Here is a 25826-nt window from a genome sequence, read left to right as displayed (position 1 = left end):
ATATATATATATATATATATATATATATATATATATATATATTGGCCAATATATCGGATTTTAAAACCAACAAACATTTGTATCGGTATCGGCCTTCAAAATCCTTTATCGGTCGGGCTCTAGTATCGTGTTATCATGATTGATGAAGTTGTCTGATACTGCATTAGCTCAAAGTGATGCTCATAAAGTGAAATGTGTCGTCTAACTCGGTTAGTGTGAAAGGCTTGTTTCCAGTGGCGGCCAGTGACTTCTTGTTCGAGGGCACACAATGCGAAGCTCATCACAACATGTAGTTAGCCCGTCACGTGTGTGGCCCATCATGTCAAAATACATGTCTGCTGCAGACCCTTTGAAGGGGTTTAGGATTAAAAAGACGCTCACGTTTGCCAGATACTCGCTTAATCTCATGTGTAATCAGAGTTTAGTGTTAAGTTATTGTCCTGCGAGTAGAGAAGTCACTGGCCGCCAGTGCTTGTTTCTGTATCTAACAGGGTCAACAGCCAATGAGACACGGTACAGTGAAAAGAAAGAGATTGAAAGTATTGACGTACATACTGGATACACAGACTGTGATTTATTCATCACATTTATACCTGCAGTGTTGTGTTCTTGCAGCCAACCAAAACGTCCTCTTGCATCCATAGCAACGGGATGCTGGGTGATCCGCGTACCACTGTCTTACCTGGATACAAACAGAGCAGGATAAGGGGTGAAATGTTTGCAAGCCAATACAAATCACAGTCTCAGCACTTTCTCTTTCAGGTCAAATATAAGAATCTTACTGAGGAATCACATTTACATATAAAGTCGCCATGAAATTGAAGTAGGGATTGTCTTATTTTCCCTGTCGTGACGTATATCCGAATGAGGATAGGGCTGGACTTTCGTCCAACTGATTGGATTGTTTGAAGTGTCATGTTGCTATTTGCTAATCGCTGCAATCTTTTCCCGCACCTCGACCATCTGCCATACCATATGACCGGAAGTATGGTCGGTAGAGAAGTCACCGGTTGCTACTGATTACAAGCTATTCATTTTTATTAGTATGTTTGTTCCCTGGGTTCAAACCCGTGACCTTTTGCGCTTTATAACTAGCTAACTAAATAATCTGAATGAAAGTCACAGACACCTGCTGTTATGACTTCAGTACGTCTGTGTGTTTGTGCTAAGGGTTTTCTCCTCACAGCTCACCTCTGGGTCCTGTTGTTCAATTTGCTCCCAGTTGGACTCTGACAGCAGTTCAGTACCGCACCGCGGTAAACAGCCAGGATCAAAGTTATTCTCACCATCCGGCAATGATGTCTGCAGAAGAGAAAAAACGGGGAGTGTAATGGGGCGTACACACCAAACGTGATTTCAACGATTTGCGCAAGTAGATTACAAACAAAGTCAATGCAAAGATGCAAATAGACGCGATTAACACCATTTGGATGCCACGATTGCCGCAAAACACTCGCTATTCACCTCAAACACCTCTTCGTGCAAGTTAAAAATATTCAACTCGAGCGACCCTTTGGGGACGCCTCCAGGGGTAAGTGCGTCTGAATGTGTATATCAAATTCAACCAATGATGAGGCTTAATGACAAAGACAGGGTGACACGGGAGCCAGAAAGTATATCGCTATCTGAAATATTTGCGTGACACGAAGTTAAATCCCGCAAGTAATCTAGAGCAAAGTATGTGATGTGTATGCCCCATTACTGTGCGTTAAAGGTGCAGTGTGTAATTTTTAGAAGTATCTCTTGACAGAAATGAAAAATAATATACAAAACTATATTATCAGGGGTGTATAAAGACCTTTTATAATAAACCGTTATGTGTTTATTACCTTAGAACAAGACCATTTTATCTACATACAAAGAGGGTCCCCTTACATGGAAGTCGCCATTTTGTGCCGCCATTTTTTTTACAGAAGCCCTTAATTGACAATTTTTTTACTAAGTTGTCTCCGACAATGACGTGTTTGTCCAGTGGCGGCTACCGTAGCTTCTCTATGTGTTTCAAAAGCGAGGGGTGAGCAGTGAACTAAGCCATTGGTTGCAATTTGCAACCTCACCACTAGATGCCGCTAAAATTTACACACTGCACCTTTAACAAAAGACATGAATAAAGCAAATAAATTGCGCTATTTGCACGTAGTTGGACGCTTGAACATTTTGAGTTAACTCTGGTCAATCGAGCGTAAAATTCAGATGCAAATATGCTCAAATTGCCGGCGTTAGCTAGCTTGTAGCCTCAATGTGTATATATATTTATATATCTTAAATTCAGTAAAAATCTTTTTTTTTTTCAATTTACCACATTGTCCAAGCTCCTCACTCAATTTCTTTCAAGCAAGATCCTTTATATTCCTGTTTCTATAATGCTGCATTCACACCAGCCACGGTAGAGTGATTTCAATGTTAAGTGAATGTAAAGACGCATTTACACACGTCTGGAGGTATTGCGGCGCGAATGAGGGAAACGTGCAAGTTCAAAAATCTGGAAATGGCCAAGTTCAAAAATTTGAACTTTGGCGAAAAACGCACCACGTTAACCAATCTAGTAGTGACGTGATTACAGAATCCCCTATGGGGGTAATATGATGCCAATATTATTGAAAATGGACAGAGTAAAAGTCACAAATAGATATTACAACTTGTAAACACAAAACGCAATCTACAAATAGATTAAAAATCCACAAACACAGTCCTTGTGATCCGCAAATGTAAAACAAGATCTACGAATCGTCTTTGTGATCCACAAATATAAAGCATGATTTACAAAAAGAAATCAGTGACTTGTACTTGAAAACCAGAATTTGAATGAATGTAAAGTGACTTCTTTGCAGATGAATATCATTTTCTATTTGTAGATTGTGTCACATTTGTTTTCAGAATTCTGACACTATTGTTTCGCTTTGGTGACAAAATAATGCCATAATCGTTGAAAATGAAGAGACTACAATTTGTAAACACGAAACAAATCTGCAAATAGGTTCCAAATCTGCAAACAAACTCCTCATGATCCGCAAATGTAAAACGAGATCTACAAATATATAAAAATCCACGAACAGACTCTTCATGACATACAAATATAAAATGCGATTTACAAATAGATTTAAAATCCGCAAACCAACTCTTTATGATTCACAAATAGAAATCATCGACTTGTACTTGACAAACAGAATTTAAATGAATGCAAAGTGATTTGTCTGCGCATGAGGGTCATTATTTGTTTGTAGATTGTGTTGCATTTGTTTTCAGAATTTTGGCACAACTGTTTCGCTGTTTTCCATTAAAAAAATCTACAAATGCCCTCCTCACAATTTGCAAACAAACACAGTCTAACTTGTATTTTCCAACCATTGTAAAAAGACATTCTTACACATTCTGTGCAAAGTTCAGCGTGCAAGTGTTGAATCTGTGTTTGCAGATCACAGGGCATTCACGAATCCTTCTGCACAAGTCTACAGATCTTTTTGGCACTATCTTTCCGCAGAGTTTGTCACTACGATCCACGCGTGTAGTCAGCCAATCAGGGGTATTGCTTCAAAGTAATGCCACGCCCCCTCAATAAGCTCTTTTCAAAATAAAAGCTGGGCTCACTGCCATTTACCGTTGCCGGTGTTTCAGCGCTGAAAGGCGGCCAGACCGCGTTATCGATATTATATTAAGGATATTAAAGCATTTATGTATAGCATGGCAAATATGTAGCATTAACGTGAACTAGAACAACCCCTCGTTTAAGTTATTATCAGTGCCTGACAATTCAGCCGAGGTCATTAAATCGTTAAAAACACTGCATGAAGCGGTTTTATCATTAAAACATCAGTGTCTCTTCAACGAACATTTGCCGAATGTCAGCGAGCCAGCTGGATGGAGTGGAGCTGCTTAGGTGACGCAGCTAAAATAAAGCAAGCGGGTGCAACGATAATATTGGATGTAACTTGCCGTAATTAACAAAAACATGAGCCTTATTTGACAGCAGCACTAATTGAACTATTTGACCATATGCATTTGATATACATACCGTGACCGGAATGCACTTACAAATCGCGCTGTTATTAGAAACATTTAACTGTTTCCAGACTGAGCATGGAGACAAACAAGCCGTTTATAGAAGCAGCTGCCTGTCAGCGTGTACGGAATGAAGTCAAAACGGTCTCGGTTTTTAGACCGGCAGTCTGGCTGTGCCATTCCACCCTAATCCGGACTGCAAATTACATGTTAATATTATATCCACCATTTACAATCCTTCCTTTAAGGTCTGTTCTGCTTTTAACAGCTCAAAGCTATTACTCTCTGTAGCTTTCGAGTCCGTTGTAGGCTACAGGTAAATTTTGCAGTTGTTTTAGTTAACTTTGCAGAGCATTTTATTGTCGGAAATGGTCCTGGGCTGGGTTTTCCTATAACGATTGAACTTAGCACTCAAGAGTGCTTTCTACAAGGTAAAACGATCGCTCGCAGCTGGGTTTTAAGTGCTACTAACGAGTCGCTATCCCTTTGTCAAGTGCTGAAATGTCACTTACTGAATGACTCGTAATTGTAGCAGAAGCTTGTTTAGGCTAATGATCTTCAGCCGATGTGCACTAATATTTTTTAAAATATTATTAATTATTGTTCAATGACTTATTAAATGTTTTAATAATTTGTGCATCATGAAATATTCTTTTTTCATATTTAGTTAGGACTCGTCCCACTGCGCAATGCCTTCTGCATTTTATAATATAGTTTAGATTTTTCTTTTTATTTGTTGTTTATTATCTATGTTTATTTATTATTAAGGATTATTGCATTACCCAGTTGCGAGCGATCGTTATACGTGCATCTTTGGGAAACGCACGTAAATGAACAACGAATGTTCGTTAAGTAGCTCGTAGAAAGCGCTCTTAAGTGCTAAGTTTAATCGTTATCGGGAAACCCAGCCCTGTTCGTTTGGAATGTGACTGGCACACAGCTCTAGTCAGGACTGATTAGGCTATCCATTTATCAAGTAATTATTTTCACTTAATCCCTTTTGCATTTTACAAAAAGTAGAATAGGCAGGCATATTCTGAATTTAATCAAAATTATGACTGTGGCGTTGAAGGAACCTTCCTTTAGTGATAAATAAATAAGTTATTTTGCTATTATTATCTAGCAAATATGACAGTTTTAAACAAACTAAGTAGCCTATTTATTTATTTATTTATTGGCAAATGCAGAACAACAAGGAACATGTAGAACATAGGCGACACGCCTCTACCTTGCGATGAGAAGATTAATCATGGGGAACATAAGCTAAATGTAATTTTAAAATGTATTTAATTTAAAAACAAATTTAAACCGAAAGCGGACTGTTTATGCTTGTCAAATTTATGCTGGCTCGGTCAAAAAATTTCGTCAGGCAGTATTTGATATATGTATTTGTGTTCATGGAAAACAATATAGGCTATAGAAATTCGTGCTGAGTGACAGGAAAAAGACAACCGTGCTATTGACACGAAAAAAAAAAAAGTGTCAATGAATACGAACAAATAAATCGAAAAAAAATTAAGATATTGTTGATTCTGCATTTATCCAGCCCAGCATAAATTTGACAAGCATGTGCTTTCGTTTTAAAAATTACATTTAAGCCTTTAATCATATAAGGGAGAAAGGCGTGTAGCCTACCTTTGCTTTCTCCTCATTGTTCTGCATTTGCCAATGAATAAGTCAGTCATATTTGTTATAAAAAAAATCAATGTATGCTACATAATAATAGAACTTGTTAATTTTTTACCAAAATAAGAAAAAGAAAGTCGGTAAAAATGTGCACCCAGCTAGACACTCAAAATGAGGGCCGGAGTGGGACTCGCTGACTATTAAAATAATATAATTAAATCCTCAGTAGCCATATCTGCTATAATGTTCTCTGCAGCCTTGAAAATTCATTGTATTTTTCTAATATATCATTTCCAATTCAGTGCAAATACAGTAGCCTAAACAATTATGATTTTGCCATAATTGTGCAACCCTATATTTTAATATTATTTAAGTAAACTTGTTAAAAAACTACTAAAAGGGAACAAATGTGTTTTTCCCTATATTTCTATAAAAAAATGTAGGTCTTGTAAATACGTATGGGGTTGCAATAGTTTGGAACCTACTGATATACAAAACTGGCTAATATGTCCTGACTGGAGCTGTGCGCGTCTGCGAAAAAAAAAAAAACGAAATAGGCGTCAGCTCATTTAATGTCATTGTGCTTTCAGTTAACCTGTTTAGAACTAGAAGTGTTCGCCCTGCCCTTGACTTTAGGCGGTGCGTTCAAGTTCATATACAGCGTGCAGACAGCGTGCCCGAGCGCGAGGGGGAAAAGTCCGCGGGAGAAACTCAACAGCTTTAATGTACAAAAACCTTACGACAAACGAGAAACGTTCTAACGGAAGCCTTCAGTCAAGCAGGATTAAAAAGAGGATGAGAAACGTGCAAAATATACAATGTACAGTATATACAGTTATGTCATTAATAACTACTGCTTTTAAAAGGACTTTTAAGTTATTGTTTTTGTTTCATTTTCAAAGTTTGATACATTGTGCATAATGACATACTTGGAAAAAGGGATAATTCAACAATAATTTATAATTGTATATCTTTTATTAATTTTATGAAATACATCAACTATATTTCAATGCACATTTAGGCCCTGAACAAAAAACAACTCGCGAGGGGAGGACTAGGGATTAACCCTTAATTAACTTTAAGGAATTAACTTTAGTGTTTAGAATTCAGTTAAAAACCAAAAAAAGAATTCTGTGTGCTTTTTGTTTAAAGTGCTTGTTTTTATTTAATGTATTTATTTATTCACTGGTGGTAGGGTTGGGGGACAATGAAGGGGAGGGGGGGAATAATTTGATGTAACGGGTGGAATAATTTTAACATGTCACCTGCAGTCCGGGTGAGGGTGGATAATCAGTGTTCGAATTGAAGGGGGTCTGGGGGGGTCCCGGACCTCCTATAAGCCTTAAGGGACCCCCCATAAAGCACAAAAATATAAATTAGGGGGGTCCCCTGGTTTTTATTAAAATTAAAATACTAAATAAATTTAAAATCCTCATTTTGCGTGTCACAAAGCGATACTGTCCATTATTTGTCCCAATTTCGCAATAAAATAATTCAAATGACTTCTGTCCGAAATAAAGAAACTCGCAAGTGCGCCTCATGCTGTTTTCTGGAGGAATTGACAGACGAGTTAATGTCTCTATCTGCGTGTGGAGTATTTTTTACCTCAGTTGTGGTAAGAATCTTTAGAAATCTTTAGGTTTAAGGGTTTTTTTTTTAAATCTTCTCAAACAATTATTTCATAACAGTGGCAAAGCTATCCACTCAGACTGACGGCTGGTCAACACAGTCACACAAAATATTTTATTAGGAAAGCAGAAGAAATCACGCTTAAATAATAATAACTTATAGTCTCTTTAATACTTAGCCTATCGCTCAACTACGCATCTTTCAGAAATAAATAATTATTTGTAGAAAGTATCTTTTGCATGTGTTTTTAAAACCTTGTAAAAATGTCACATGCAGCCCTGGAGTTTCATGTCTTAGACCGGCCCACTTTAGTTCACCACTGACTATATTAAAATAATATAATTAAATCCTCACTGCACTATTCTTTGCAGCCTTGCAATTAATATATTTTCCAAAAATATCGTTTCCAATTCAATGCAAATAGTCTTAAAACAGTTATGATTTTGCCATAATCATGCAGCCCTACCATAAGGTATTTTAATATTATTCAATTAAACTTATTCAAAAACTGCTGGAAAGGATCAAATGTTTTCTCCTATATTTTTTCCCCTAGCGTTATCATGAAATAGATGAAGAATAACTATTAATAGATTAATCATTGTTACATATATAACTTACCGGTAGATGTTTACCTTTTTTTTACATTTACCTTTTATCAAGGTATCAAGTTGCGCTCAAGTTTATTTTAAATCTAAACGTGCATCAAGTGCACTCAAATAGACGCGTCTGAAACAAAACTCGTGTTCACAGGCGACCGCTTTGAAAAGCAGAAGGCGGCGGCGCGTCATGCGTTGTCCATGCGTTTTAAATGAATATGGACCCTAATTATGATTATGAACGCAAGAATTACTTCGTGGTCGGAAGTTCAACTTGGGGCACAATCAACTTGGTCATAAAGCGGTGGGGACGTATACCACCCGCAAATTACGCAAATGGGGCTGCTGTGAGTGCTGGGGACAGCAACCTTGAACCTGGTGGCATGATAACTATCTTTAAAATTCTATGACTCAAAAAACGCAATGTAATCATCCATTTAACCACTACTATATAGTAAAATTATGTAATTTAAGAATGAGTCCACCCTATTTCACCCCTATTCTGTTTAAAAGTTCTGCCCTTGCCAGTGTTTCACACTAATTTGAGGGGTAAACTTTTTTTAGAGTTTGAGTTAAGGGTAATTTGGGGTTTCTTTGATTAAAACCAGGATCAGATGATTGTTGATCAAGGACGATCACATCTTACGTTGTGAAATCACAGCGACCCTATAATGAGGGGGGTGGAGCTTGGCCGGGGGGTGGGGCTTAGCTAGGGGACCCCCCATAAGCTTTGACATAATTCGAACACTGGGTGGATTGCAGACTGCGGGTCTAAAAGCCAAGACTGTTTTGACTCGATTTGAGTGCCTAGCTCGATTTGAGTGTCTAGCTGGGTATGCGGTTTTATCTACTTCGTTTTTCTTATTTTACACTGTAAAAAATGTTTTGTGGCTTAGTAAATTTAACTAAATAAAATTAGTCAATTATATAAAAAATAGGTTAAAAGAAAAACTATTTTTGAGTAGAAAATAATGCAAAAATGTGAGTAATTCTAGATTAACACATTATTTAGTTAATTCCTAAATTTTATCATGTAAAATTTGTGAGAAGGAAATTAAATAATTATAAAAAAAATAATAGGCTGTATTAACTTAAAAATATAGTGCATCATTTTTGCATCCACTTTTTAAAGTAAATTTTACATGGAATTTTTAGTAGGCCTAATTGCTTCTCCATGTAAAACTTACTTAAACATTGCAATTGCTTAAATTGCAAAGGCTTAAATTCAATGTAAAACTTACTTTTAAAAAGTGTATGTAAAAATGATGCACTGTATTTTTTTTTTTTAGTAAATCCAGCGTATAATTTTTTTCATATTATTTTTATCAGTGTACTTAGTTTGTTTAAAACGTTCATATTTGTTATTAAAAATCATCAATATATGCTACGTAATAATAGCAAAAGAACTTATTTATTTTTCACTAAAATAGGAAAGTTTCTTCATGCCACAGTCATAATTTTGGCTAAATGCAGAATATGCGTGCCTATTCTACTTTTTGAAAAAAGCAAAAAGGATTAAGTGAAAATAATGAATCGATACTTGATAAATGGGTGACTTGTTCATTATTGTAGTATCAAGAAATGCATTACATTTTTTAAAAACAAAGCCCGCCTTTTAATCTTTCTGACTAGAGCTGTGCGCCAGGCAAATTCCAAACGAGCAGGGCTGGGTTTCCCAAAAGCATCGCTAAGTAGATCGTAAAAACAATCTTAAAATTCATCTTAGAATTATGGGCCGTTTCCCAAAAGCTTTGTAGCTTAAGTAGCACTCGAAAATCATCGTAGATCTACGAGTGCTCTGGAGTAATCGTTAATTTATAAGTGCATCGTAAGACAGCAGTGTTACAAGGTCACCTGCAGGACAACCAGCAAATTGCACTCCTGCAATAACGATAATGTAATGTTTTAAATGTAGGCTATATTTATTTATTGGGTTTTTTTTCTTTGTTTATTTGTTTAAATTACTTTAATATAATATATTTAAAATTCAAACGAGAAATGAAATTTAAATTACTAAACATAAATTAATTAAGAAGGAAAACGTATTTGGTACAATTTTGGTAAAAGTTGGTACTAGCAAATTGATAAATGGTTCCTACCAATTGCTGCTATAATTCATCTAGGCTACAGTAAAAAAATATTTTTTTGAAGGGTATGGCATCTGATTAAAGAAACCAAATAAATATTTACGGTACAATGCAATAATCCTTAATAATAAATAAACATAGATAATAAACAACAAATAAAAAGAAAAATCTAAACTATATTATAAAATGCAGAAGGCATTGCGCAGTGTGACGAGTCCTAACTAAATATGAAAAAAGAATATTTCATGATGCACAAATTATTAAAACATTTAATAAGTCATTGAACAATAATTAATAATATTTTAAAAAATATTAGTGCACATCGGCTGAAGATCATTAGCCTAAACAAGCTTCTGCTACAATTACGAGTCATTCAGTAAGTGACATTTCAGCACTTGACAAAGGGATAGCGACTCGTTAGTAGCACTTAAAACCCAGCTGCGAGCGATCGTTTTACCTTGTAGAAAGCACTCTTGAGTGCTAAGTTCAATCGTTATAGGAAAACCCAGCCCAGGACCATTTCCGACAATAAAATGCTCTGCAAAGTTAACTAAAACAACTGCAAAATTTACCTGTAGCCTACAACGGACTCGAAAGCTACAGAGAGTAATAGCTTTGAGCTGTTAAAAGCAGAACAGACCTTAAAGGAAGGATTGTAAATGGTGGATATAATATTAACATGTAATTTGCAGTCCGGATTAGGGTGGAATGGCACAGGCAGACTGCCGGTCTAAAAACCGAGACCGTTTTGACTTCATTCCGTACACGCTGACAGGCAGCTGCTTCTATAAACGGCTTGCGCTTGTTTGTCTCCATGCTCAGTCTGGAAACAGTTAAATGTTTCTAATAACAGCGCGATTTGTAAGTGCATTCCGGTCACGGTATGTATATCAAATGCATATGGTCAAATAGTTCAATTAGTGCTGCTGTCAAATAAGGCTCATGTTTTTGTTAATTACGGCAAGTTACATCCAATATTATCGTTGCACCCGCTTGCTTTATTTTAGCTGCGTCACCTAAGCAGCTCCACTCCATCCAGCTGGCTCGCTGACATTCGGCAAATGTTCGTTGAAGAGACACTGATGTTTTAATGATAAAACCGCTTCATGCAGTGTTTTTAACGATTTAATGACCTCGGCTGAATTGTCAGGCACTGATAATAACTTAAAAGAGGGGTTGTTCTAGTTCACGTTAATGCTACATATTTGCCATGCTATACATAAATGCTTTAATATCCTTAATATAATATCGATAACGCGGTCTGGCCGCCTTTCAGCGCTGTAACACCGGCAACGGTAAATGGCAGTGAGCCCAGCTTTTATTTTGAAAAGAGCTTATTGAGGGGGCGTGGCATTACTTTGAAGCAATACCCCTGATTGGCTGACTACACGCGTGGATCGTAGTGACAAACTCTGCGGAAAGATAGTGCCAAAAAGATCTGTAGACTTGTGCAGAAGGATTCGTGAATGCCCTGTGATCTGCAAACACAGATTCAACACTTGCACGCTGAACTTTGCACAGAATGTGTAAGAATGTCTTTTTACAATGGTTGGAAAATACAAGTTAGACTGTGTTTGTTTGCAAATTGTGAGGAGGGCATTTGTAGATTTTTTTAATGGAAAACAGCGAAACAGTTGTGCCAAAATTCTGAAAACAAATGCAACACAATCTACAAACAAATAATGACCCTCATGCGCAGACAAATCACTTTGCATTCATTTAAATTCTGTTTGTCAAGTACAAGTCGATGATTTCTATTTGTGAATCATAAAGAGTTGGTTTGCGGATTTTAAATCTATTTGTAAATCGCATTTTATATTTGTATGTCATGAAGAGTCTGTTCGTGGATTTTTATATATTTGTAGATCTCGTTTTACATTTGCGGATCATGAGGAGTTTGTTTGCAGATTTGGAACCTATTTGCAGATTTGTTTCGTGTTTACAAATTGTAGTCTCTTCATTTTCAACGATTATGGCATTATTTTGTCACCAAAGCGAAACAATAGTGTCAGAATTCTGAAAACAAATGTGACACAATCTACAAATAGAAAATGATATTCATCTGCAAAGAAGTCACTTTACATTCATTCAAATTCTGGTTTTCAAGTACAAGTCACTGATTTCTTTTTGTAAATCCTGCTTTATATTTGTGGATCACAAAGACGATTCGTAGATCTTGTTTTACATTTGCGGATCACAAGGACTGTGTTTGTGGATTTTTAATCTATTTGTAGATTGCGTTTTGTGTTTACAAGTTGTAATATCTATTTATGACTTTTACTCTGTCCATTTTCAATAATATTGGCCTAAAATTACCCCCATAATCCCCTCCCATGACGTGCGGATGTCTCGAATGACTAGAATTTCACACGCGGCTTTTCACGCGCAAATTAAGCGAGGGAACTCAAAATGTTCAAGCGTCCAACTACGCGTGGTACACACGAATTTGACGCCTCGAACGCATCTGGTGTGAGCCCACAGTAAAAGTACAAGCTCCAGGGGCCTCATTTATCAAACGTGCGTACGCACAGAAGTGTGCGTAAAGTGTGCGTAGGAACAGTTTTACGCAAAGTGTGGAATTTATCAAATTGCACTTATACGTAGAAATGTGTGTAAATATACGCACACCTCTGAGTATGCGTACGCACAGCATCTAGTGGTAGAATAGCGATACTACATAGGACCCTGTTCCAGTGAGTAAAGAAGTGTCTATTTTTTATCCACAAGCAGGTGTTAAAAATTATCAATGTCAGTATGGTAACAGCAAATAAGTATAATGATTTATTTGTGATATGTATCTGTGAAAGCTCTACATGTGATTTGTATAAATTAAGTCTCCGACAAATGCTTGACACAGCGCAATGGATTAGCTTGCGTTATTGGAAGACTTGGCAAATAATCCATTCCGCCGGTAGCGCGTTTTCAAAGATCGCGGCAATGATGCTGGTTATATATGCTGCTGTCCAAGGTGGAAAGTTGTCTGTCCTCCTCCAGTTGCACTCGTTTCACGTCGGTGTGCTGTGACGCGTTTTTTTTTGCTGTTAATTTAATGTCAACCCACTTTTTTATTTCTGGAAGTGTTCTCTGCTCATATTCAACGGAATTAAACTCACTGGTAACATGTTCACATGTAGATTTGTTTTCTTTTGTTAGTCATTCCTCCCGCACTAACTAAACCAAACAGGATGTGTTATTAGGATTTAACCTCATCCACCAGTAACTCAATTTCTGTGGGAAAAAGCACAACCACGTGACTTAAAACGGGAGGTGTTGTCACCATATATGGTTCATCGGAGGCGTTTCGGAATGCAAATGACCATGAACGTGCACGAGCATGGTGCTTAAGAACAAGTGGGATTTATCATCAAGGATTACTTACTGATGTGCGTACGAACCCGGTGCGCACGTTTGATAAATCCCGATTTTTTTGTACTTAGACACATTCTAAATTTCATTCGTAGGTACAAATATAGAACATTTTCTACGCACGGTTGATAAATGAGGCCCCAGGTGTCCACATACAACGACGATGATTTTGTCCTCCATTGTTGTTTTGTACTTCTGCCTCAGCTCGCTACATCGTAATCACGTCAATACTAGAGCAAGTTAACGTGGCACGAATATCCGCCAAAGTTCAACTTGTGAGCCCAAAATGCTCAATTTGCGTGAATTGCACTGCCGAATGTCTATCTTGACTTAAAATGTAAATCACTCGCACTTAACGCTTGAAATCTGATCCTCACCAGTTTTCCATTGACATGCAGGCGACTCCAGAGCTTCTTCAACGCATCCACCTGCAGACGACGCTCCGCATCCATCTGCCGTACCTGTACAACATCGTTGTGTAGTCTCAGCTCATCTTTATCTTCATCTCCTGATGTTGTTAAACGCTGGGTGACTGCAGGCTCTTGCTCTGAAAAACCCCATGAGCATTTGTGGGGCAGCGTGAGGGAAGCGTCGCCTCCGGTTGCCGTCTGCACATCAGTGCTGTTGTACTGATGATCACCACAGATGACGTCATCAGGAGACTGTAGTGTGCTGTTTGGACAGTGTGGTTCCTCTGTGCTGGGTTCATGACTGGGCGTGTTAGTTAAGGGAACATCATTATCCACTGCTAGGTCATCAGGAGCGGCCAACAGCATCTGGGACGTCGGTTGGTAGGTTGGATCATCGGTATGCTCAGATGTTTGGTCTTCGGCACTCGCATTACTACCGTCTGAGGAGGCAGAATCCTCAGGACTACTAAGGGCAGACGTGTTGATTCGAAACTCCAAGTTCATGTTATCTTCCTGCAGAACATGTTCTGATTGGCTGTCAGTCACTCCGTTTTCCACACAGAGCTCCGCCCCTTTTGTCCTGTCTCCTGGCATTTTCATGCAGTCGATCCTGTGGTCCAACGTCATCTCAGATGTACTGTGACTGTCATCGGTGCTGCATTGTGAACTGTTCGATTCGGTTGTGATCGTCAGGTGGTCCTGCAACATCTCATTCAGGTTGGGGTCGCTGCTGCGGTGATTCTGAGTAGCTGCTGGCAAGTCATCACATGACCGAGTCTTTGGTAACCTGAGAAAATGTATTTTATAAATATGCAAATTTGTACATGCAAATCAGTACGCTTGTGCACGTTTACCTGCTAACAGGTGTGTCCTCGGGTGATACGGGGGCGGAGTGCGGCATGCATGACTCATCAGAGGGTGTCGAGGGGGCGGAGTTAGGCAGGTAGATGGCACTCCACAGCATCAGGTTCCTCACGTGACACACCGGGTGCAAAACCTGAAGATGATTGAGAAAATCAGATGGACTCAAAGACTCGTATGTTTAAGAAGATGTTTCAGATGGTACCGTCTCAGAGCGAGGTGAATAGAGGATGTTGAGGAAGGCTGGGTTTGTAGGCCGCAGCAGAGACCACACAGAGCAGGTCTTCTCCTGAACCTGCTGCTCCTCACGTTCCTTAAGACTGTTACACAGGAACGTCCCGAATAAACAGGAGTACGTGTGCTGGACTAACTTCACCTGGAGACACACAGCCGATAGAGACTCGGGTAAACCTCAGGTTTTTCCAGGAGAAATTAAGCTATGGGTAAACTGTAGCTCAGGCTGATGGTCTTGTGACTGTACTTCACGATGACAACTAAGCAAAGAGAAATGACGCCGTACCAGGAAAGCCTCGTTGAACTCAAAGGAACATGGGAACTGTCTCAGGAGCTGATGCACACAATCCAGCCACTGTAGAAACACAGGACAGCGCTCGTTCACATCATCTGCTTTCTCACCGTGACCGCAGCGATCGGCAAACTTATGACCAAAATCCAACCACTCCATCTCCACCAGCACCTGAAAACCCTGCGGAGACAGAAGAAATCCACATACTTGATCTCAAGTTTCTCTGATTCAGGGTTCCCACAATTTAGTTAACTTCAAATTCAAGGACCTTTCATGGACTTTCCAGGTCCAATACCCTCAAATTCAAGGACTAAATGTGGGGACACATTTCAAGTGAGAGCCAGGTTACATCGTGTTACCTTTTAAGATACATTGTTACAGTTCCCTTTTGAGGGAGCTTGCGCTGCGTCACTGCGCTGACACTTTGAGGACGCCTCCAGGGGTAAGTGCGTCTGAATGTGTATATCAAATTCAACCAATGGTGAGGCTTAACGACAAAGACAGGGTGATGCGGGAGCCAGGAAGTATATCGCTATCTGAAATATTGCCAAAGACGGTGTTACAGGGACGCAGGAAGTATGGCAAGGGAGACGCAGCGTCTCGTTCCCTTCTCAGGGAACAACAGTTACAGACGTAACCGGAGACGTTTTCATGTGTCAAACACAACTATGCAAAAAAGCATTTTGGTATGAATCAACATTCACATACAGAAGATATAAGCACTTAAAGCGAACAGTTTAGCACGTGTGCGCAATCAGTCCAGAGGATTAATATCCACGGTGGCCATTTCAAAAGCAGGACACATTTTGCATTTGCGTCGTCTTTCTCTGTTTGTGTTAAAAAGAGATGTATGTTCAGGGTCTAGGACAGAGGTGATCAGTAAAGATCTGTCCCTACACACGCGAGACGGACCGCGTCATCTTGCGCACGCACGTCTCCGTGCAGCTTCCAAACCATGGACACATATGCAGTAAAATGATTACTTTACCAGACCATCAGGGCAGCAATATTTCGCATTATTTACTGGCCATTCACAAATGAATGATAGAAAAGTGCCCAAACTCACTGTGCATTAAAAAAAAATTCTTTTAACAGATAATATTAATCGGTCATTAAATATTACTTTCGGTCAATATGAATATCCCTAAAGTAAATGTTAGTGTTTAAAAAGACCTGAATGGTTCTGTAGAACGGATCCAGGAGCAGTTTGGACAGTGCCACGATCTGAGGCGTCCGGTCCCATCCGTCTGAGCAGTGCACGAGGACGGCCCTGTGGTCTCGATCCACTGCGTTCACCACCAGCAGTGACGCCTTCAGTAACAGAGACAAATGCTGCAGCCATTTTGTGCCCTCCAAAGCAGACAACCAACTGTGATGAGAAAGAATATATCAGGACATGCTAAAACAGGATCGTTACAGTTAACGATATGTGATGGGAAAACTGCGGGAATACTCACTTCACCGGATCGGGAACTTGAGCGCAGACGGTCCGCAAAGATTGAAAGCTCCTTCGAATGGAGTGAATGTTGGCCATGCCCATGAACATCACCTCGCAGCTGGGGTAATACTCTACAAGAATACACACATGATGCTATCACACTCCACTTTAAGCATGCAAATATTTTTTTAAGACATTACTGCGGGTATGGGTGGGGAAAAGCCATGCTGTGACATGTCATGAGTTCACCAAACTTTAACTTAGATATGCAGCAAAATTCACATGGAAGTCAATGTAGTGTGACCGCCCCTTAAGACGACTTATTAGGCAGCATCATTACCTGGGCATTCACAGCCGCCTCCTTTCGCCCGATTGGCTACCGCTGCGGCGTATGAACGTGCATCCATTATTAGCAGCTTCTGAGGGGGCGTGGCATTTAGTGCCAACTCTGTGTTCCTATTGGCCGTGTGAGGATCTAAAACACAGAGATGAGGAGTTAGGATGATGGAGGAAAAACAAAACCAGCCCAAACCGATAAGAGTCACGTCGCTTACCAGAGTCGTGGATGCAAGAGCCGTTGCTCGTCGGTGGATCTGCGGCGCAGGCTTTAGCAATGGACTGTATCAAACGCTCATCGTCTGCATTCCTCCAACCCCACCAGCTGACCTCCGGCTGTCCGCAGCGACCGATCACAGCGCCCGAACTTCGGTGTCTGAGATAAAGGTTCATGCGTTAGATATGTTTATTTCAGTCAATTTTGATGCCATGCAGAAATGTAAATGACTTCTGACATGCACCTGTAAACGACAGCTGGGATTCTCTTCCAAGATCGAAACGCTGCCACGTTTTCTAGCTGCTGATCTGTGACCGCAGCAGGCACGAGGATTTGCTCGGGGTAACTGGCACATAACCTGAGACATCACACACACACACGGGTCAAAAATATGATGCACCTGTGGCTGTATGAGCATCGGTGTGTTTGACGTGTGTCACCTGTAGTTGTTGTTAATGTTGGAGATTCTCCAGGCACTGTGGGTGTGAAAGCCCATCCTCTCCATCTCACTCTTAAACCTTTGCTCGTGTCCTCCTGTCGTTGGGGTCACATGTTAAAGTAAAGATTTACACATTCACTATCAACTTACATATCAGCTTGAAATGCAAATGCACACCTGCACGACATATCCCATCATGCAACACTTTCTCTTCTGCAGACGAATTGGTGCTACACAAGACGAACGTAAAGGCAAACAGCTCCTTCAACCTGCCCGGCGGACGTGCCACTGCGCTTATCCTTCTCAACCAATCCTGACACTGTTCGACCGACATGAAGTGACATCTAAACACAAAAGATCAGTTAGCCAATCACTGTGCAGCAGGTTTGTTTATAACAACGTAACATTAATGTATATTGTTTACTTATTTTATTAAAGTGTAATACGTTCTGCATTTCTGATGTAACCAAGACCAGATGGAAAAGATGAACCAATGATATATCACAGCCACATTTTCAGTAATGCATAAAATCGAGTCTCGGCTACATTATTTCTCTGTTTCACTAATGGAAGTTCACCGCATTGCATATACTGTTTCATTATGACTAACCACAACATGTACTGTAGTAAAATAAGATACAGGCAGGACACATTTGTTAAGCAAAGCAGCTCTATTTTAACAGATGATAAGTGTGTTGGTGGCACCTGATAACTTTGCCGTCTTTACAGGTGAGATGTAGTTGCGTCATATCACGACAGTCCACGCTTTCTATTAGCTGTAGAGGAACCTGACACATCAACACAAAGAGACACAGGACAGCATCAAAACTGTGTATTTAAAGACCCCCTATAATCGATCATTTGCATCTGATAGCGGTCACGTCTTTTGCCTCTTTTGCGGTGTTTTCACTGCTACAGCCGCTTTCTTGATGTATAGCATTCACTTGCTGACACTAGCACATGAAAGTAAACAAAAATGCGAGCTTTGGCGGAAATGCGTAGATGGACGTTACATCAAGAAATAAGGATGCGGAGAGTGTCAAAATAAAGGTACCTCTTATCGATTAGGTGTGGCATCTGTGCATCGTATCGTTATGCTGCGTTCACACCAGCTGCGGTAGAGGCGTCAAACGCGAGTGATTTCAATGTTAAGTCAATGTGAAGACATGTTTACGCACATCTGGAGGTCTCGCAGCGAATCCGCCTCATTTGCTCGCGTAGTTCACACGAATGACGCGCGAGTTGAAAAATCTGAACTTTGGCGGAAAATCGCGCTGCATTAACCAATCAGGAGCTTGCTCTAGTAGTGACATGATTACATAAAGCGAGCAGAGTCACAGAAGCCCCTCCCATGACGCGAATTTCCATGTGAAGGTCTCTTAGAATTTCATGCGTGAATGAAGCGTGTAAATTAGAAATGTTTAAGCGTCCAGCTACGTGCGAATAGCGTGTTTTTGCCGCCTCTACTGCGTTTGCTGTAGAAATTTAATTGATGCATCAATCCATATCCATGTATTGTAACACCCCTAATTTGAATCAGCTTGCATTTAACTTTACAACCTTGCCTCATTTAGTATGCATAATAATAATTAATATGCTAATTAGTTCCCATCTCCACTCAATCGCGCCATAGATATATACGTACATAGATGCTACATTCGGCATTCGAGATGCAAACACTCACATTGATGATGTTGTCTTGTAGTTCAATGTGAAGCCGGTAGCTGGTTAAAGTGATGACAGACCTTTCAGCCCTTCCCACATACTCCACACGCTCACCATACAGCAACGGAAATAAGACCTGAACATTCATCAACCATATTAAAACAAGAGGAACTGAACTCACGAAAATAAAACAAGATCAGTCATCTGTAAAAATACAAACAGTGGCCTTTAAAAAGAGAAAATCGGTCCAGAAGATACTAAACTACATTTTTAAAAACGACACTTGATCCTTCATAATTCCAGGTGCATGTTTCTCAGCAAGCAGTATTATTCTGTATTTACCTGTAATTGTTGGTGTTGTGGATCAGGGCTGCCATTGACCTTCACACTCTGCTCCTCCTCTTCGACCTAAAAACACAAAGTACTGATCTGAGAGCAGAGCAACATCTTTCTCAGTAAATCAGGATAAAGAGGTTTTGGGGTTTTACCATGGCCCCAGGAAGGGTGGGCAGAGAGGATTACTGTGCAGAAACCAGCAGGCCACAGTCCTGAACTTTCACCACGCTGAATAGCCTGACAGTCACAAACAAGACATATATAACACAACATATATATATATATAATGAGCATACACAATATAAAGTACACCAACATAGCGATCATTATATTTTTCTTTAGATGAAATGTATGAATTGTCTTCATTTTATTCACATCTGCATTAATTAAAGGCGATACAACAAATATTACACACTATTATAAAACACATATTTTACTAGCAGTGTGCTTATTTGAAATAAAATATAAATGTGTTGACAGGAATCTCATTAGGAAAGATTTATGTGAAACAAGATCGCACACCAAAAATCCTTTTTATTATTGTCAGGACAAGTTAAATCTGCAAGGCGTGTTTTACTTTCACCAGCAGAATTGAGACGTACAGACATTTCAAAGGATATTTTTAAGATGTGAAATAAATCTTTGGTGTCCCCAGAGTACATATGTCAAGTTCTAGCTCAAAATACCACATAGATAATTTATTATAACATGTTAAAATTGACACGTTGTAGGTTTAAGCAAAAATGTGCCGTTTTTGGATGGATAGTGCAGGTAAAGGGGCGGTATTATATAATAAGATCCCCTTCTGACATCACAAGGGGAGTCAAATTTCAATTACCTATTTTTTCCCATGCTTGCAGAGAATGGTTGACCAATACTAAGTTACTGGGTTGATCACATTTTCTAGGTTAATAGATGCACTGGGGACCCAATTATAGCACTTAAACACTTTAAAACACTTGGCGGTTTTATTTATTGTATGTAGTGTTTGTTTTCCTTATGTTACAGTCGTCAAGCCGGTTCCTTGATTAGTAATAAATCTCCATCAGCTGCTTTCAAATGTAGGGGCATTTATTGCACAGATCAATCTTGTATTCATAATCGTAGGCCATTCATCCGCAATTATGAATGCGGTATTTCCCCGCTTGTCACAACTACAGCTTTATGTAGTAAATGCCGCTCCATCTGAAAGCAGCTGATGGCGATTTATTACTAATCACAGAACCGGTTTTACTGATGAGTTGCGTGTGACAATTGCATGCGATTTATCGTGCAGCCCTACAAAATAGTAAGGAAATAGAAATCTAAAACAGGGATTTAAAAGAAAATGCCCACCGGAGTTCATCATTATGCCACCCATAGACTGTAAAAAAAGATGGACGCCGCGAGTCGCGACGCCGCATCCTTCCATTGTAATGAACTGAATGTAAAATGTACGACGATGGGCGCTAAGGGATGCTAAACAATTAATCGCGATTAATCGTTAGCAGAATAAAAGTTTTTGTTTACATCATATATGTGTGTGAACTGTGTATAATAAATTTGTTTAAATAAATGTACACACATGCATGTATATGTTTTAGAAATGTTTACATGTGTATATACTAGGGATGCTAAACAATTAATCGCGATTAATCGTTAGCAGAATACAAGTTTTTGTTTACATCACATATGTGTGAAAACTGTGTATAATAAATATGTATATATATAAATATGAACACAGTATAATTTTAAGAATTTTTTTTATATATTAAGTATTTATATGTATATATAATATAAATTATACATAAATATACAAATGTATATACACATGTAAACATTTCTAAAACATATACATGCATGTGTGTACATTTATTTATACAAATTTATTATACACAGTTCACACACATATATGATGTAAACAAAAACTTTTATTCTGCTAACCATTAATCACGATTAATTGTTTAGCATCCCTAGTATATACATTTGTATATTTATATATAATTTATATTATCTATTAATATAAATACTTAATATATAATTTTTTTTTCTTAAAATTATACATGAATGTGTTCATATTTATATATATATACATATTTATTATACACAGTTTACACACATATGTGATGTAAACAAAAACTTTTATTCTGCTAACGATTAATCGCGATTAATTGTTTAGCATCCCTACATGTTACGCAAAAACGTCAGTTTGGAGTCAGGGCATGCACAGAAGGAATCGTCTGTGGAGTCCGGAAGCAGAACCCCAGTATCAAACTTCCGTCCAAACACTTGCACGCCCAATTCAACCTCGCCCCTTGAACATCTCATTTGACTGGCTTTCTAAAATAAGGTGGCACTCTGAAATTTCTTGCGTGCCAGGAAGCGGGAACAACACACTTGCTGGTTTAAAAGTGCACCTATGTTATTTTGTGTAGAGTGAGGAGTGAAGGATGGATGGACTTTTTTGTGCTTCAAATCAGCAAAGCACCATTTACTACCATTATAATGCTTGGAACAGCCAGGACATTATCTAATATACTTCAGGTTGTGTTCGTCTGATAAAAGATAATCATATACACAGAGGATGGCTTGATGGTGAGTAAATCACGGGGTAATTTTCATTTTTGGCTGAACTATCCCTTTAATGCATCGCCAAGATGGGACCCATGCATAACTGTTCACACAGATCTCTTTGATCTGATCAGATCTAATACACAAAAGCATGTTTACACGCTTCACCCTCCATTTATAGCACACATGTACAAACATGAACACATTCCATGCATTGAGATTTTAACCTGTGTGATGCCAGCGAATCGCTGAGGACGTCTGGATCCACAAACTCAGTGGTGTTAGTGTATCCACGGGTGGAGCAGATAAATACAGAGAAAATCTGCAACAAACGATTATAAAGGTAATTGTAGCATGTTTATGAAGCTATAGCTGTTCTTTAATCATTCTCAAAAAATAAAAAACAGGAAATAATTCATCATTTTGAATGTTTGTCAGACTCACAGGCTCAGCAACGTGAAACATTTATCAAAATTCATTGAAAGCAATAGCAAACATTAGGGTGGATGGATAATGAAACCGGTTTTACTTCAATGGGAAGGGCTGGTCAAACTTAACCCATGTTACAGTTACTGACCCACGGTTATTGAATTAGACCTAAAACAATCAAAGAACATGCAAACAAAACGCTTTTTATGTTGTTGAACAGAAAACCTCAGCAGTTTCAACCTTTCACTAATAACCGATTTTTTTTTCATTATCAACACCTAAGTGTTTGTTACTATTGTGATATTGCATATTTATTTAAATTACTTGAATAAGCCTTTACATTAATGCAAGAAGAATATTTAATCTAACACGAAACCACATAAAAATAGCATTTCTGCAAATGCATGTTGACTACACAGACAGCATTTCTAGTTTAGTATTTCTTAATAGTAAGCTCACTCACTGTGCAGGACTGCACCCATTTTAACAGTTCACATCTGTGCATTATAAACAGAATCTACTGTACTGTGATCAGATGTTAATGTCTGGCATGAACTCTTCGGTGTTTGTGTTGTTGTTGTTTATGTTTGGAGGGCGGAACCCGCCACATACACCGGTTCCTCTGCACAATAACCCGTCAAGAATATCTATGCATGCGCGCACACTAACCTGATATTGCGTCGGTCGCTTGTGGTTGCTGTCAAACCGACGTGAAACGGAAAATGTGACGGCAAACCGAATGTAAACATTGAGTGTGATCTTCACTACACCGCCATGACGCTCCGCTCTCAGCTGCTCTGCTCGGGTCAGCTGAGGCGATAACGTCGTGACGTAAATGCGTAAGAGCGCGGAGAGAGCAAGCTTGTGCTGTTAGGGGGAAAACGATTGTGTTTGGGGGTGTGTAATTTGTAAGTCGCTCCCTATATACTAATTTGTTATTACCTACACAACTTTACTAATACAGTCAACTTACAGGATTAAATGATAACGAGTAAGTTAATTCGGACAATGATTGAGCCGACAGAGCAGCGGGCGCCATCTTGTGCCCAGATGCGGAAATGTATTCGGCGCGTGCGGCTAGTATTAGAATGAGTGCACTTGATAGTGTTGTTCACTATTATTTTAGACCACTGCAAAATGGCTGTCCCCTCAAATAGTGCACAAAACAGGAGGGGCCTATTTTGGACAATGCCTATGTTCAGAATGAAAATCTGGCAACAAATATTTTATACATTATTTATTTTATTAGGATTTTTTTTTACATTTTATAAATATATTTAATTCATATATAAATCATTTGGAACAAATAAAAAATTTTATTATGCGTTTTAATTTTTCTATTTTTTACTCTAATGTTTCTAATATCAGTCAGACCCAGTAACAACTCACTAAAAGCTCCAACAAAACAGGAATTGAATGAACAAAGACATGACTGACTGACTGACTTAATGTGAGTTATAATAATAATAATAATAATAATTCATTTTCATTGAACAATCTGCTGTGACAGAAGTGGAGAATGGAAATGTTACATTAATGCCCATAGTAACATGTTATAATATGTCCTTTATCATTTAATATATCCAAATATCTCAATTTCTCTTTGACAAAAAAATATAGCTCAGGAAAGTAGCCGCAAAAGGCCCATTTTTAAAGAAAAAGGTGCTTTAGAAAAAGACCAACTATAGATCAAATGTAGAGAGGATGCTAAGGATCAGAAGTGTGAAAAGACAGACCTGTGTCATTGTGTGGTATGTTAAAGTTTCTGGCTCAATAATAACAATGTATTTACACATACATTTAATATAAATTGAGATTCATCTCATATTATCTAATAAGTAAAAGAGAGTGATGAGTTTGTTTTGAATTGATGTGGAAATGTACTGTATCGTAACATTAATGAACTGATGGAATTGTAAATTGTGTTTCATTTATGCATCCACTGATATTTGGAGATATATTAATAATAAACATAATTAAATGTATAGTATTCAGTCCAATCACAAATAACAATCAATTTTATTAAAAAAAAATTATTTTCAAAAGAAAACATACATTTTGTAAGACAGAAATAGACAGCAACTGATGTTTGCAACTGTAAATGTAATAAAACTGCTTTAACATTATAATATAGCAGTGAATATGTGCTGCTGAATGCTCATCATAAGTGCACGCATGCGCAGACGTCCCCTGAAGATAAGTGTCATTAACTAAAATAAACCCTGAAACAGAGTAACAGTGGAGTTGTGTGTGTATGTTTGTTTAAAGCTGGATTTCGTTGAAAAGGGGCGGTCCCAACTGCATCAAATGTATGTGTTTTGTTGGCAATCGTCGATAAGAACATGAAGTGAATCATAAGTTATCCAGAGATAGTGAGATCATGTTTTGTGTGTGTTGCTTGCTCTTGACTCGTGGTACATCTCCAGAGGTAAAGCTGATCTGTCTTTAATAAATCTGATCAAACTAAAGACTCTTCAGGATGAAATATTACTCTATAGATACTCAAGAATAACATGAGATGAGCAGAAACACTGTGTGTTCATGTTTTATATGAATAAATCTCTGGATGTTTATCATTTCAAATAAATTATAATAATAAAACAGTGACTTTACAAAGTAACATTTTTCATAAAATGACTTACCTCTGAAACAGATGAATAAAATGTTGTGCTGCTTTATACGTCACCTCCTTTATGTGGCCATCAAGACCCCTGAATGCAATGTGATGAAGAAAACAATGTGAATCATGTGCTATAGACAAACATTAACAGTCAACAGTTCATATACAGATCTCTCTTACAGATGTTTTCACCTTTAGATATTAAATAAAAGATTATTTGCTGTGTTTATTAAAAACAAACTCCTTCTGAAATGATTTGTGGTCAAGTGACGTTTTCATTGGTCGTCCACGTCATAACCGATCAACTTCAATGTTTGCTTATGATAATAAAAGATTTTTTTTTAAGTTATTGCTGCAGTCAGAAATCTCTCATATATTATACGTCATAAGCTGTAGGGAGACCTTTATTAAACCTTCTGATCTTTTAACCTCATAATCAGATTGTTAGAAGATGTAAAGATCTTTAATTAATTTGAAGTTAGTTTACAGTTAACTGTTTAAACTCATCTGTGATCTGTCCTGTTAGTGTTACTGTAGGAATTAAAGGAGAAGAGAGAAACTTTAGTCTAAGTTAAGTTTCTCTCCCAGTGATTTCAACCTAACTTGGGTCTTTGTCTTATTAGGTTTACAGTAAGCTTGGCTGTAAGTGGTTTCTAGTGAATGATGGAAATGTTGGTAAAACCTGATCATGATTTT

General features: G+C 38.3%; 1 protein-coding gene across 5 annotated transcripts in view; it reads right to left on the bottom strand.

The window, feature by feature from the left end:
- The window catches only part of LOC135732762 (phosphatidylinositol-3,5-bisphosphate 3-phosphatase MTMR3), a 29256-nt gene extending 3921 nt beyond the window's left edge, over window positions 1-25335 (bottom strand). For 2 of the 5 annotated variants that reach the window (XM_065251058.1, XM_065251062.1), the window contains exons 1-19: window positions 23180-23313; window positions 22309-22403; window positions 19684-19768; window positions 19538-19603; window positions 19215-19331; window positions 18236-18318; window positions 17708-17874; window positions 17532-17625; window positions 17336-17449; window positions 17093-17250; window positions 16879-17013; window positions 16558-16669; window positions 16274-16469; window positions 15095-15280; window positions 14780-14950; window positions 14568-14710; window positions 13681-14500; window positions 1192-1302; window positions 594-682 (exon numbers count right to left, since the gene is read on the bottom strand). In XM_065251058.1, the coding sequence (XP_065107130.1) occupies window positions 594-682; window positions 1192-1302; window positions 13681-14500; window positions 14568-14710; window positions 14780-14950; window positions 15095-15280; window positions 16274-16469; window positions 16558-16669; window positions 16879-17013; window positions 17093-17250; window positions 17336-17449; window positions 17532-17625; window positions 17708-17874; window positions 18236-18318; window positions 19215-19331; window positions 19538-19603; window positions 19684-19686 (2765 nt within the window). In that variant the 5' untranslated portion in view covers window positions 19687-19768; window positions 22309-22403; window positions 23180-23313. Of the gene's footprint in view, window positions 1-593; window positions 683-1191; window positions 1303-13680; window positions 14501-14567; window positions 14711-14779; window positions 14951-15094; window positions 15281-16273; window positions 16470-16557; window positions 16670-16878; window positions 17014-17092; window positions 17251-17335; window positions 17450-17531; window positions 17626-17707; window positions 17875-18235; window positions 18319-19214; window positions 19332-19537; window positions 19604-19683; window positions 19769-22308; window positions 22404-22525; window positions 22660-23179; window positions 23314-25152 lie in introns of those variants that run through there. The other 3 variants (XM_065251059.2, XM_065251060.2, XM_065251061.1) reach the window with 3 other exon arrangements.
- Between the last annotated feature and the right edge of the window lie 491 nt (window positions 25336-25826).

Source organism: Paramisgurnus dabryanus, chromosome 5 (assembly GCF_030506205.2).
Source record: "Paramisgurnus dabryanus chromosome 5, PD_genome_1.1, whole genome shotgun sequence".
Taxonomy (NCBI): Eukaryota; Metazoa; Chordata; class Actinopteri; order Cypriniformes; family Cobitidae; genus Paramisgurnus; species Paramisgurnus dabryanus.
Note: the sequence above shows the minus strand (reverse complement) of the source record. Positions and strands in the feature narration are given on the sequence as shown.